The 14,573-nt window shown below is 32.6% G+C and overlaps 4 protein-coding genes and 1 pseudogene across 4 annotated transcripts, besides 1 other annotated feature; 1 reads left to right on the forward strand and 4 right to left on the reverse strand. All coding sequences in view use genetic code 12, as the record gives it.

Moving 5' to 3' along the window:
- Positions 1–51: 51 nt before the first annotated feature.
- CD36_12180 (SEC7-family member, endocytosis and vacuole integrity protein, putative) lies at positions 52–4,995 on the reverse strand (the record flags this gene model as incomplete). The annotated part of the gene is made up of 1 exon (XM_002417813.1): positions 52–4,995. One exon carries the CDS (start codon positions 4,993–4,995, stop codon positions 52–54), a length of 4,944 nt encoding a protein of 1,647 aa, XP_002417858.1.
- Positions 4,996–5,268: 273 nt separating this feature from the next.
- On the reverse strand, positions 5,269–6,168 carry CD36_12190 (annotated as a pseudogene).
- Positions 5,269–6,168: a sequence feature (rearranged pseudogene).
- A 269-nt stretch (positions 6,169–6,437) lies between these two features.
- On the reverse strand, positions 6,438–8,117 carry CD36_12200 (nitrogen-sensing and cell-morphology modulator, general aminoacid permease, putative; the record flags this gene model as incomplete). Its single annotated transcript, XM_002417814.1, has 1 exon — positions 6,438–8,117. One exon carries the CDS (start codon positions 8,115–8,117, stop codon positions 6,438–6,440), a length of 1,680 nt encoding a protein of 559 aa, XP_002417859.1.
- A 590-nt stretch (positions 8,118–8,707) lies between these two features.
- On the reverse strand, positions 8,708–9,532 carry CD36_12210 (transcription factor, putative; the record flags this gene model as incomplete). Its single annotated transcript, XM_002417815.1, has 1 exon — positions 8,708–9,532. The coding sequence occupies one exon, from the start codon at positions 9,530–9,532 to the stop codon at positions 8,708–8,710; it is 825 nt and encodes a 274-aa protein (XP_002417860.1).
- Positions 9,533–13,115: 3,583 nt separating this feature from the next.
- On the forward strand, positions 13,116–14,486 carry CD36_12220 (ATP-mannose-1-phosphate guanylyltransferase, putative; the record flags this gene model as incomplete). Its single annotated transcript, XM_002417816.1, has 1 exon — positions 13,116–14,486. One exon carries the CDS (start codon positions 13,116–13,118, stop codon positions 14,484–14,486), a length of 1,371 nt encoding a protein of 456 aa, XP_002417861.1.
- Positions 14,487–14,573: the final 87 nt, after the last annotated feature.

Genomic DNA, 14,573 nt, shown 5'->3' on the forward strand with positions numbered 1-14,573 from the left:
TAATTCAACTTTTATTATGTACACAACTCTCTATTTATCTAGTCCTATTCTTTACAGTGATATTTTAATCAACACTTGAGGCAATACCTTGTCTAAATTATGTATTCTCGATGAATAAGGAATTAATTGAATCAATAAATGGAATAATTTCTTCAAACCATCACTATTGTTATTATTCACTGACATCTCATTCAACCCGTTCAAAATCATTAGCAATTCTCTTTGTTGAATAATTGGAATTGGACATTTATAAACTAATTTGATATCATTCAAAATTCTTCTAAATGTAAAACTAGCTCTTAATATCAAATATTTTTCACACAATTGTTTCAAAACATTTTTGTGTGAATCAGTAGTAGTAGTGGAGGATCCCTCAAGCAGAAATTTGATCAATTGTTCAAGACAATTCAATCTAATTCGTAAATTTGGATATTTCTCAATACATTCTGTTGTACCAAAATATTCTTCAAATTTATATAATGTTAAATTATCAATTATTTTGTCAATGGTATACTTGTCTTGATCCATTAATCTAATTTCTAAATCATTATGTTTATACAAGTAGGAGTTCTCATAGAGTTTAATCACTAAATCTTCAATCACCTGTTGATTGCTTCCATGTTTCATCAATTCTGGTAACACCAACTCTATTAACTCTTGATATTGTTTAATATTTATTTGTTGGTTTTTCTCATCATATGCAATAAAACTAATTTCAATTCTTTGTATAATTAATTTCCAAAATTCATCATTGGTTAATAAGTTATTCTTGTCACGATGATTGATCAATTGTTTGACAATTTTAACAAATATATTATTACTTTCAATCCAAAGTTCCGGTGTTGATGATTTTTGATTGTCTCCCTTATTATTTATTCCAATAGATTTATTTTCAATAATTTCAAGTAAGGACCTTAAACATTTCATTATTGCATTATCATTACCAGTAGTAGTGAAAAATCCATCAAAATTATCTAAACTCTCATTTAATAAATTCAAACTCAAATGACTGAAAGCAATAAATGTGGGTAACTTATTTTTGACAATCTCATTGTTTTGTAATTTGGCTTCAATTCTATTTCTTATTCCATACGGATAAATAATAATATTACTCAATTGTTGCACCACTAAAGGTTCAAATTCCAAACGTAATTTGATATTATTATCAGTATTAGCATCCTGTTTATCAACATTACTCAAAAGTTTCAAATTGTGTAAAATAGAATTCTGCAAGTTAGTCGGTTTTACATTGTCGGATTGATTGTTTGGTAAAACAGGATACATTCCACATTTGTTAAAAATGTTAATTATAACATCCATATCTGAAATTGACAAGCCCTTCAATGTTATCTTATACAAAGGAGGAAAACATTGCATGTATTGAACCAAAGATTCTTGATAATTATTATTTATTAAATCGTACTCAATAGGAAATTGTGACCAGATTTTGAAAAACAAATCTCCCACTTGTTTAATTCTATTCTTACTCCCGCCGTACGAAATCATCAAATCTTGTAATGATTTAAAAATTTTCAAATTTAAATCAATCCATTGTAGTTTCAATAACTTATCCAAATACTCGATTAAATGTTGCCATTTCATAACAATGTCATTATCGTTATCATGTAAAACAAATTTATTGTAAAGACTAATTAACCCTGTAAAAATTAATTGTAAACTATCCAACCAATCTTTACTTCTTGATGATTCTGGAACAATAGTGAAAAAATTAGGTAAAAGAACAATATCATAAATCATATCCCAAGATTTATTTTTCAAAACATTTCCATGAACATCTATGATTTGATAAAATGTTTGAATAGCACCATCTCTTACTTGTGCTCTATTAACTTCATGTTTGGAGATTTTAGCTAAACTTAACAATAAATAAATGTTTAAATAAATGTAAAAGTTATAGCTTTCAATCTTTTCTCCACCAATAAATTCAATTAGTTGGTTTTCATCACCATGTATTTCAGCTGTGTTGTCCGATGATTTCCGTACGGTTTCACATTTAAAAGATACCATTCTTGATTTTAACGAATCACTAATCAACCAAAAATAACTAACAGAACTAAATGATATATTCAAATCATACTCTTGGTAAACAAAATTGGACAATGTATCAATCAAAAATTTAAATTGATTGAATGGGAGAGTAGACAAAAATTCATCAAGAATTAACTTTAGAGTGTCGAATGATTTTTCAACCAAAAGCTGAGTTTTGTCCTTTACTGAAATGCCTTCATCAGGTTTAGTATCGTCATTATTAATGGCTTCTTCCACATCATCCTCTTTCTTTACTGTACGGAAAGGCGTATTCAAAAGTTTAAATACTTCATTCCACGTTTGCTGATAATTCTTATCATATTTGTCAATCAATGTATGCAATGTAGTAAGAATTAAAAGATGAATTTCTGTTTCACGATTATTAATTAAAAGTTCTTTGGATGATCCCATCCCAAATAATTTTTCCAAATATCCATTTAACCCATTCAATGTTTTTTGAGAAGTTTCTTCAATCAAATCATCATGCTGAAATCCAAAAAATGCCACAGTCTCAATAACTTTTGTGTATGATTCAACAACATAATTTCTTAAACTGAAATGAATGTTTCTTTTCGTTCCCAAACCTATAAAATATGAACTAACAATTTCCCATGATTCTTCATCCTTAATTAACCAATTATGAACTTCATCAATATCACTAATTTGTGCTAATCGGGAAACAAAATAACTCTTATTAAAACTGGATATAGGTAATTCGTCTTCATATTTCTGATTATTAATATCCAAAGCATAATCAGATAATCTAGTTAAGGTGATAAGTATAGTTCTAAACGTTTCAACGGAACTATCACCAATACTTGTATATAATTTCCTTAAAGAGTTTTCCGCATTAGTGACATCCTGTGCACTGATTTGTGGTTTTTTGAACTCCTTTAATGTCTGTTGCAATTTGGTGTTGTTGTAATATGGACTAAACTGATCGGGTCCATCAAGATAATATCCACACCATTGTAACGCAATCCAAATAATGTTCCAAGAGTCTTGTAATGTAGACTTTAAAGAAATTGCAGTATTTACTAATACTCTAAGACAAACAACATGACGAGAATTAAAATACCTTGTACCATGTGATACAGGAGAATTCATCCCCAGTGTTGTTGATGCAGTTGAGGAAGCAGCAGAAGTATTCGCTTGATTTATCTCATTACTACCTTCTCCTGCAATGGACGTGCTTATCGATTCAACTATAGATCCTCCAAATGCTAGCAACTGTTTTTTCTGCTCTTGCAACATCGATCCTGATGAATGAGATTGTGAATTTATTTCATTAATATCATTTCTAGTGGTATTCTTTATAATTGCTTTTGCCAAAATCGTCAACAAACGATCTCTAGTAGCCGTTATTCCTAATAACCCAGTAGCATGAGTGAATTTTTGAAACGATTTAATCAACATATTAAACCCTTCATCATCCATTGACGTGTAAATTAAATTCTCATATAATAAACTAACATCAACACCAGATACTTCAATCAAAGCATTTGCTAATTCAACATCGGCTTCTAAAGTAGCTGGATCTTTGGATTCATCGTTTAAATTATAAACAAAGTTAGCCACACCATCGGAAAAATAAATTAATATCTGATAAATCAAATAAATCCCATAAGTGGAAGGAATATTGCTGGGTGATTCTAATTTATCCAAATGATCAAGAACCAGTGGTTTCAAATTTGAAGCTGCACGTGATAAGTAATTGCCATTGGAACCATGTAAGGTAGAAACACTGGAGCTAGCTCCATCGGTTGAAAAAGTGCCCAGAGGCAATTTTGCAACTGGTCTGACAATATCATTGACAAGAGTATTGCTCTTTTGTAAATATACCATAAACACGCTAAACAATTCTTTCAACACATTTTTCATCAGTTTATTATAATCATATTGTTGAAAAATTAGCTTAAGCACCAGAAAATCACTGAACAAATTTTTGAGTAATTCAAGAACCATGTACTTTTCCCAACTAGACTCATTTTCCTCAGTCTCTCCTCCATCAATTAATAAATGACAGAAAAAGGACAAAACGATTTCACTCTCTATTTTGAGATTTTCCAATTGGGTTGATAATAGAACATTTATAATCCTTATTGTTCTATTCACCAATGGGAAATTTCTTGTAACAGAATTCAAGACTTTCAACATTGATGGGAAAAGTCGTACTCGTAATAAGTAGGCCAACTCCTTATGAGTTTGAAACAAAACTTGGTGTCCCTGGATAATACTCTCGACAATTTCAAGCACTGAATATAGTTTTATATGAATGGAGTCTTTCAAATAAGTGGGTGATTCATTGTCGATAAAGTTACATAAATCTTGAAAAATCAAAAACCCTTCATGCGATAAATCATCAATTTGCACTGATTCGTCGTTATCTATTACCACTTTATGACTTTTCTCCTTTTCGTTAGTATTGTCGCCAATACTATCAAAAACATTGGCAAATAATTGTTGCAAAGTTGCTGAAGCGGTATTCACCACCATTGATGATTTATTATTTGCCGTCAAACTAGAACAAATTGATAACATATCAAGCAAATTAGGTCCTATAATTGAATATTTTTGCATTAATGCCGGTAAACATTGTAAAATTCTCAATTGAATATCAACAGCTAAATTAGAAGCTTCCAGTAAACACAGTAAAACTTGAGAAATATCCAGTTCAGGTATTAAATGGGCCAATATTAATTTGTAAATAACTGGTATTGAAATGTTGGTCAATTTGATGTTTCCTGATTTACATGATAAAATAAATGGTTTCAATACCTCTTCCCTGTGATTCTCTTTATTAATTTCTTGAATTGGGACTACTGATGAATAACTTTTTAGTACATTAATTGCAGCCTCACATGACAGTCTGATCTCAGGAAACCTTCTTTTTGAATCTGTTGATAGCCCATTGAGGTCTCCAATTAACAGCTGAACATTAGTCATTTAGTGTTGTATAAGAACTTTTGAACAAATGGGATCTGTATATGGGTTGGGAAAAATGAAAGAATATACTTTTACAAATGGTCTGTGTTGTCTGTGTTGTCTTTATTGGATATTTTTTTTTTCTCTCTCTCTGTTTATATTTTATTTGGTGATTTTTTTTTTGTATTTGTTCATCTTGTTTGGCGTTTTCAATTTTTGTGAAAGCAAAACAACAATACTAACTGTATATGAAATATCGAACTACATACTTACTATTGTTGATCCTACTCATGCATCTTTGAAAAGAGTTGGATCTTTTCCTCCCCAAGTCAAGGCCAATTCAGAATCTGGCTTGTTCAACTTTTCTATAATATTTGGATTCAAACTAACTACACCTAAATTCAGACCTTCTTCTAATTCATCGTCATTTTTTGTTTAATTCTTGCTGGTTTATCACTCTTGACTAAAACAGTAAATCCTTGAAGGAATTTCCATTTGAGTAATATTTCAACTGGGGTTAAATCATACTGTTTACTAATGGCCAATAACTCAGGATCATTTAATTTGCGTCCTCGTGTAAGAGGAGAACAAGCTTCAGCCAAAATTTCGTGCTTGTACAAGTACTCTCTCAATTCCAATTGATTAAGAACTGGTTTAATCAAAAACCCTTCCCAATTAAACAGTTCTTCCAAATGATCAACACCATAATTTGAGACACCAATAGATTTTACAATCAATGGCGAGTCATTTGGATTCAAAACAAGCTCTTGCAAATATTGGTAGGTGCCTAAACGTTGAGCATTAGAGGTTAACGGAGAATGGACGAAATTAACGTCAACATTCTCTATATTGTCTTTAACATCATTTTTAATTCTTTAGACGGCTTTTTTGGTCTCTTCATTATCCCTGCGATTCGTTGTCAATTTGGGTAGTAAACCAAATGTCACTTCTTTTGACTTCAGGATGATCATCCAAAAATCTCTTGATACCTTGAGAAACTTATTTTTCATTACGATAAGCAAGTGCAGTATCAATGTGTCTATACCCATCTTTCAAAGCTTCATAAATCAAGTCAGCAGCCTGAGAACGATCTAATAAATAAGTATCATATCCAATAACAGGAATGTGGCTCCCATTGTTTAATTTATAAGTAGATTGTCTAGTCAATTGAATTGATGAAGTTAAGTTTGACATGGTTATTATAATCTGATTAGAATGACAAGAAAAGAGAGGGCAACCATTTCTCTACATTTTCTTCAGATTTATTAGAGAAAAGTATAGTTTAGTGATTGTGTGCATACAAATTGATTAGCAACACTGCCACCCCTTGCCACAATCTCCACGTTCATGTGAAAGTTCATTAAAACATCTCCAAATAGTAGTACAATGTATATTTCAAACATTTCTTAACTTTATAAATACGCCATTTTCTCATCAAAATCATATAAACTTGATATATAATGTCAACACCAGAAATTAACAAATCTGTGCACAAATGATTTTTTTTGTTCCATCTCCTTTTCCAACTCCAATGCTTGTAATTCAAAATCACTATCAACAATATTTCTCCCAGTAGTAATATCTATATCTTTTGCCTTGATATACCATGACCAATTTCTGGTCCAGAGTTTATGTCCAACATAGAAAACTAGCACAATGGGAACAGCGAGGTAAGCTTGGAAAAACGTTGATGCATTTAATGATTTGCCACCAATAGGATATAACCCCACATAAAACTGTGCTATTAGAATTAAAACATTTATAAGCATAGAAAAATAAGCTCCATAGTCACCGCCAATGGCCTTAAATGGGACATTTTTGGAATCAATACCTTGGACTTTGCAAGCATAATTTACTCTTATTTGAGCCAATGAAATTGAAAACCAGATAAATATACACGATAATCCACTTAATGCCAATAACCAGTTGAATACAATTGCTTGACTGCTCGACGAGCCAACAAATCCAATAAGACCGAATGCAAGAGCTATGATAATCGAATATATCGGTCTGCCCTTTTGATCGACATACGCCAAAAACTTTGGTCCGTGGCCTGCTTCTGCTAAGGCAACTAGCGGTTTGTAGGTGGCAAAGACACTAGCATTGGCCACTGATAATAGTGCCGACAAAATCACCGCATTGAAAATAGAAGGCAAAACTTTTATCCCACCATTAGAAATTGCAATAACAAAGGGTGATACGGGCCAACTTGAGTTCCCCATTAATTTTGGATCGTCATATCTAATCAAGAAACAAACTATCACAATAACAACCATGTAAAAAATTAAGATTCTCCAAAATATTTGCTTGATTGCTTTATTCAATGTCTTACGTGGATTCGAGGTTTCGGCAGCGGCAATTGCTGCCAATTCGGTTCCTGAATAACTGAAAGCCAGGTTGACCAAAGTATTACAAATACCATGAAACCCATTAACAAATGGCGGATGCCAGTTACGACCACCAATGTATCCTTGTTCCCCGCCTCCTGCGGCCAATATAACCCCTAGAATACAGAATCCAGCTATGGCAATGACTTTGATCACCGAAAACAAGCTTTCTCCATAACCATAACCTTTTACACCAAATATACTGATTCCCACGATAACCACCCAGAATATTGCTACCCATACCGCTGGGTTGATTTTGTCAGTCCAGTATTGAATAGTCAACGATGCAGCAACTAATGACAATGGAATATTGACAATCCATTGCAAGCAATAATTCCAGTTCATGGCAAATCCCCATGATTCATCAATGAAACGGGTGTTATACACAAGGAAATTGCCTCTGACTGGATACGAACTGGTCAATTCTCCTAATGCTTGGACAATGAAAAACATTAATATAGCGACAATAAAGTATCCAATAACAGTACCACCGGGTCCAGCGGAAGATATCATGGATGCACTCGATATGAATAATCCACTACCTATGCATGACGATAAAGCGATTAATTTAACTTGATATCCTTTTAATAGATCTTCAGGGGTGGTTATTTCATCTGCCGTAATTTTCAAATCTCTGTTAACTTTAAACGAGTGAATAAAATTTTTGATTGGATTGTTGGTTGATGCAGTTGAAAAACTTTGGTACGATTCACTTAGTATGGAGTCTTGCTCCTTTTGGGGAGCTGGAAATGACATCGAATATATATATATATGTATGTTTTCGTCGATGTGGTTTGCAGAAATAGGAATAAGTTAAAATAACTATCGGTGACAATTACCAATAGCGAATATATCCTTTGTTAAATGCTGGATTGTTTTGAGTCATTTCCTCATCATCATGAGCTGGGAATAAAAAATTTTCTTTTTTTCATTTTTAGTAAACAATAAGCATTTCAATATCCGTAGGATTAAGTTTGCCGCAGAGATCAATTTGCCGCAAAAAAAAAAAAAAACTGGCAATGCCAGTTTCTGTCATCCATTCGTTATTCTAAGTCCGATGCATGGAGATGATGAGTTGAGCCCAAACAAAAAAAAAAATAACAACCAACCAACGTCATTCAGCAACTGTGTTAATTGCAAGAAAGATGGAGAGGAGAAATCCATTAGCTGTACTCTTTTATCAACACATAAAAATGTATATATATAAAAAAATCTATCAATTAAAGAAAAAAAAACAAGACATAAATACATCAATACATTAAAAATAAAAATATAATAATAAAAAACCCAAAAGAAACGAAACATAATAAAAGAAAAAAAACTCTAGAAGAAGACGAATAAAAAGATCATATTTCACCACCCAATTTAATAACTTGTTCTCTTAATTTATGATTTTCAGCCATATATTCGGCTTCCTTTTTCTGTAAATGAAGAATATATTCAGTGGCTTTTTCCAAAATCATTGATTTGTTAAGTCTAGTATTATTTTTGACCTCGGCTTCAGTCTCATTTTCTTCACCAGTCTCAAAAGCAGTCTTTTCAAAAGCCACCCAAGGAATGATTTTTTGAATACCAGCAATCTTGGCATTAATATTGATTCTATATCTCTTTTCAATTTTGTTATGAGCTTTCTTTTGTGATTCGGTCAACTTCTTTCTTGGTGCTCTTCTCTTTGGTTTGGTTGGTTCCTTGGTATTTGGTTCTCGTTTCACTTTTGGTTGTTCTTTTAGTATTGATTTAGTTTCAAAAGCAGATTCCAAAGCATCTAATCCAGCTTGGCTGTGGTTCTCTAGTTTGACTTTAACTTCATCCAAGTTATGAGCAATACTGTCTGATGTGGCATTTGTTTCCGGGCTATTGGCCAAGGATATGTCGTTAGATGATGAAGTGAAATCATCATTGGAGAAAATATTATTGTTTTCGAAAATTGAAGTCAAATTAATAGGATTTGGTGCTTCGGTGTAATTGATATCGGAGTTGCTTGTTGTTTGCGAGATCGGAACTGAGTTTGAAATTAAACCATTCATCCAGTAGTCTTGCGCGTTTTCGTTTGTAGTGACAGGAGATAAAGGAACTGAATAGCTGACATATTCATTCATGACATTGTTGTTGTTGTTGTTGGTGGCGGTGGCGGTGGTGTTCAATTGATTTTCTTGATAGTATGAATTCATGATTGAAACTTGTAATTAATTTAGTAGACTGTTTAATGCTTGTTTATAATAAATATAAATTGAATAAAGAATATAAGAATATCAAAAGTAAGGGAAACAAATTCCTATACGAGAGTTGTATTATTTCAAAACGAAAAGGTATTCTCTGTTATTTTTATATTAATTTCTCAAGTTCATTCTTATCTTACGAATTGGGTTTTGCTTTCGGAATAACTTGCACAGTATAGACACTCATATACTTTATTTTCACGAATAGTCAAGAAAAGGCAATGCCACAAAAGGCTTACGTTTCTAATAAACGTTTCTTTTCTGAACTAAAAAACAAACAAAAATAGATCACTTATCTGCGAATTACAATGAGATCCAAACAACGATAGTAATTCCTTAACAGTAGTCGAAAGGAGAATGAAATCCCACGGAATGAATAATCACCTCACTTTTAAGCCAAATAAATGAATAATAGTCTATTGTGCATTAGTCTAGGATGTTATTTTTCTTTTTCTCTTATTGTATTCAGAAAATCTATATAGTAAAGTGGTTTTGTACCATATGCAATGCTTAATAAATATAGAATGGTTTGTCAAAAAATCAGCTTATTTTACACGTTGATGTAGAAGAACAAGAACATTTTATTCCCGTACACATTTTAATCGTGAATTTAGAATGTTTCACTTTCTGTTGTGTGTGTAACAATTATTATTTTTCGTTGTTTTGATTTTTGCCCTGAATGACCTGGAAAAACCTAGTTTTTCCGAAACCGTGAACTGCCGTACTTTTCAATAAACTATAAAGTTGAAACAGAAATGGTCTTTCCTTTTTTTTTTATTATTTTATTTTGATTGTTCTCATAAAGCAAGTAAAAATTAGTCAAAGGAAGCGTTTTATGCATGGCTTTAAGGAAAATGGATAACCGGCCTAAGATATTCTGTCCTCCGACTATGACAAGATGTATTCAAAAAATAAACTTGGTTTATATGCATGCCTCGCAAATTCTGACCATTTTTTGTATTTTAGTTGTTTTTTTTTTTTTTGGCAAACAATACAAATAGCAAGAATTGTTGTAAGGATTTGCTTTCAAATTATGATAGTAAAAGACAATGCGTGTGTGTGTGTGCTATTGTTTATATTTTAGTATTAAGTTCCGGATCTCTAACTAATTTGTTTCCGCAATCTAATTTCGTAAAGGACAGATATATAAGCTTTATAGAGTCCCAGCACATGTCAAAACTTTTCGATTGTTCTATATCCCCATAGTATCCGCAATGTAGAGATATACACCAGCGGAGTCTTTCAGCAACTAGACCATGCATTTCAAACGTTTGAAAGAATTTATACCACCATTTAAAAGTGGAGATGTTTTCACATCCGTGGAGGCTTCTATTGAAAGCAGGTAAACGCCACTATAAGAATAACTTTACAAAACAACAACTAAGAAAAAAAAAATGGGCCAACTATCACGAAAACCGTAAGACCTCGGGTTTTCTTACAGCCCTTTCCATCATCTCCACTCATGCGTATGAAATGAAAACAACTAAATGGTGGCATAGCTTTCACGCCAGGGCTTCTTATCCATGGATAATTTGTGGGTTTTTGTCTTTGCTATGCTGTGACATTGAACAATCAATGCATGTTTTGGCGGTACTTACATTTACTCTCTTGTTCTTCTATGGCTCTTTAGTTAGCAATACTGCTGGCGGTGTAAAAGGGGAATGTCTCACTTTAATTGGGGGGTTTATTTTTCTTGGCTCTCTGTCTTCTATCGCTCATTCTAAATTGTTATTACAGTTTTGTTGTTGTTGTTGCAATTGTTTTGTAATCTACATCTCTTTCTTGCATTGGGCTTTGTTTTCCGTTTGCGGTACTCAACAATGGGATTGCATTTGTTGAATGAACTCTAGATATTAAATCAATACATTTGGCTACGGCGATAAGAATCCAGTTTGTTGGATTTATCGTGCCAGTTATTTGAACATGCAAATATGGTGCTATCAAAACGCAAGAGTTCACCAAATAATTATGAAAAAAAAAAAAAATAATATCAAAACATGAAAATAAATATCGATTAAAGATACCTGAAAAAACCGAAAATGAAAAAAAAAGAGGGGGGGGTGAGAGAGAAAAAAAAAAAGTAGCAACTCGTACTTTACAAAGTTTGTTTTTGTTATTAAACTCCATTACCATAAAGTCTTATCTCCTAAAACATAATAGAATTCCGATAATCTTAGACAAGTGGCTTATTAAAAACTATTTTTCGGTAGTTTTAGACAAGACCAGAGCTCCTAAAGTTGATATAGAACTCTTACCATGTCGTGTTTGTAGTGATGACAGTTCATATATTTGTTTTATCAATCTATTCTATAAAATATTGGATTCAAACCCCGCACGTCCGAACGGTCAATTTATGCTTGCATTTGAGAATGCCCTTTCTTGACGTCATATTCTTGCATTATTCGTGTCTTTGCCTGGTTATGTATGTTGACGAAATGCCCCTTGCAAAAGACAGAAAGTAGAATGATCGGTTAAGGAAGCTAATTGAAAACAGACGGCGATAGCAGGAAAAACAATAAACATAAGAAGAGATTTGCGTATTCTGCAATTACTCCTTGTCGTTCTAGTATCTTTTCCTTAGATGATATCAATATTAAAATTTAGTGCGAGTTGTTGCAAACCATTAGCAAGAAATGTGGACCTACACGTGTATTGTTGATGGTACTAAGCTAAGCATATTAGAGCTTGTATTCTACAGGTTGCTGCAAATCAGCATGTGGACGATAACAATTAACAATATTACGAAAAGGCAACAAGACAAACCGTATAGTCTAGAATACTTATAATTGAACTTTGAAAAGGTTGGATTAAACTGGTCTTTTCCCTTTGTTTTCCGTTTGTCAAGGTAACAAAAACATTGGTTAGTATTCTTTATTTATGAAAACTGTAGTGGTACTATATAATACGTTGATAACCTGTACCACCGTAACATTTACAACAAAAAAGTAAGCTTATACTTAGTAAGGTTTGTACCTTTATGTAATCGATGGTGATAATTGTATTAGATCCTTCACGGACAAATGGCCTTCTGTGGCTTAAAGCAGTCGTTGGTTAACAATATTTCTCATTCTGTATACCTTTGTTTTCTACATCCCAAACCTTTCTGGTAACTATCAATACTAATGTCCTTATACAATTGTGATTATCACATTTCTACAGAAAGTCAAACGTACAAAGAGCAGTTTACCCCCTGGCTATAACGTTGACTGTGAGAGAGGGATAAGAAGAAAGAAAGGTTGCACTGTTGAGTGTTGCCAAACCAACTGCTTAAAGTTATTACATTTTGTGCTTTTCTCAGTAATTAAGGGGGGGGGGCTCAAGACCAGTACACGTGACTTGTTCACACTGTTTTATAATATAAGGACAAATGAACTGATATTATTTATAGAAATCGAACAATTGTATCCACCCCTTTTTCAGATCTGTGTTTATACTCCTTCTTTTGTAGATTTTATAAAGTGTTTATATTCCTTTTAGTTTGATTTTTAGCAAGAAAGAGTATTTGTTTTTCTACATATATTCAGCTATACCAATTATGACATTAAAAGTGCTTATTTTAACCGGTGGGGAAACGACGGGGACACGATTCAGACCACTTTCCATGGAATGTCCTAAATTGTTATTTCCATTATGTGGCAAGCCTTTAATATCACATATTATTGATAATTTAACTGATCAATTTGCTACTCGTGATTTAGAGATTTTGTTGATGGGGTTTTTCAAGGATCAACACAAGACTATGTTCCTTGAATACATTCAAAGTGTCAACAAGTCCAACCCTGATTTGAAAATCAAATATTTGTCAGAACCATTCCCATTGGGAACTGCCGGTGGATTATACCATTTCAAGGATGAAATTTTCACTGATTCAAATTGCAAGTTATTAATGATCCATGGTGATGTTATTTGCAACTATCCTTTTAAAGAAATGTTGGAATTTTTTGAACAAACAAAATCAAATATCACTTTATATGGAGTTGATCCAGTTTCATTACTTAAAAGATCAGAAGCACAAATTTTGGTTGCCAATGGTACTGAAAATGGTGACGAATCTCATGATGATGATATTGTTACCAAATTTGGTGCTATAGTCGCCGAAAGAAAAAACTACAAAGTGGTTCATTATGTTGAAAAGCCAAGTAGTTCGATTTCAGAATTTAGACAAGATAGCACCTATGAAATATTATTGAATGGTGGGATTTACATATTTGATAGATCAATTTTGGATTTGTTGACCGTGGCTGAAATCAAGAAAAAGAATTCAATCCAATTTGATGATGAATTAGATGACGACAACACCAGCAACAAAAATGATAATGTCCTCTCCTTAGAATTAGATGTCTTTAAAACTTTGCCTCAACTCGACAATACAAATTTCAATGTTTACAAATCAACAGGATTTTGGTATCAATTGAAACTGCCACTCTCGGCATTATTGGCTAATAATTTCTTTTTGGCACAAAGCGAGGGTACAAAATTAGCTTCTGGTCCTGAACTTGTTCAACCAGTACAAATTTTAACTGAAAATATAACTCAAGCCAAGTCATGCAAAATTGGCCCCAACGTCTCCATTGGTAAAAATGTCACAATTGGCAATGGGGTCAGAATGGTAAATTGTATTGTTTGTGATGATGTTACAATTGGCGATAACACAATAATTAAAAATGCAATTATTGCCAACGGAACTAAAATTGGCAAGTGGTGCAGAATAGAAGGTACCGTCACAGCAAGCATCTTAGCAAGCAATGTCATCAGCTCTGCATCTGCTGCTTATATGAAACTGTTGAATGATATCGTTATCTTGTGTCAAAACACAGTTGTTCAGAATCAAGTTTTCGTTTACAACTCAGTCGTTTTACCACACAAGGAATTGAAAAAAGATGTCAAGTACGAAATTATCATGTGAAGAGAAAGAAATAACTTTGAGAAAACCTTGTCAATTTCTAAATCCCTATAAAATACAATAAATATATAAAATAAACAAAAATAAACA

This window comes from Candida dubliniensis, chromosome 1 (genome assembly GCF_000026945.1).
Source record: "Candida dubliniensis CD36 chromosome 1, complete sequence".
In the NCBI taxonomy this organism is placed as follows: domain Eukaryota; kingdom Fungi; phylum Ascomycota; class Pichiomycetes; order Serinales; family Debaryomycetaceae; genus Candida; species Candida dubliniensis.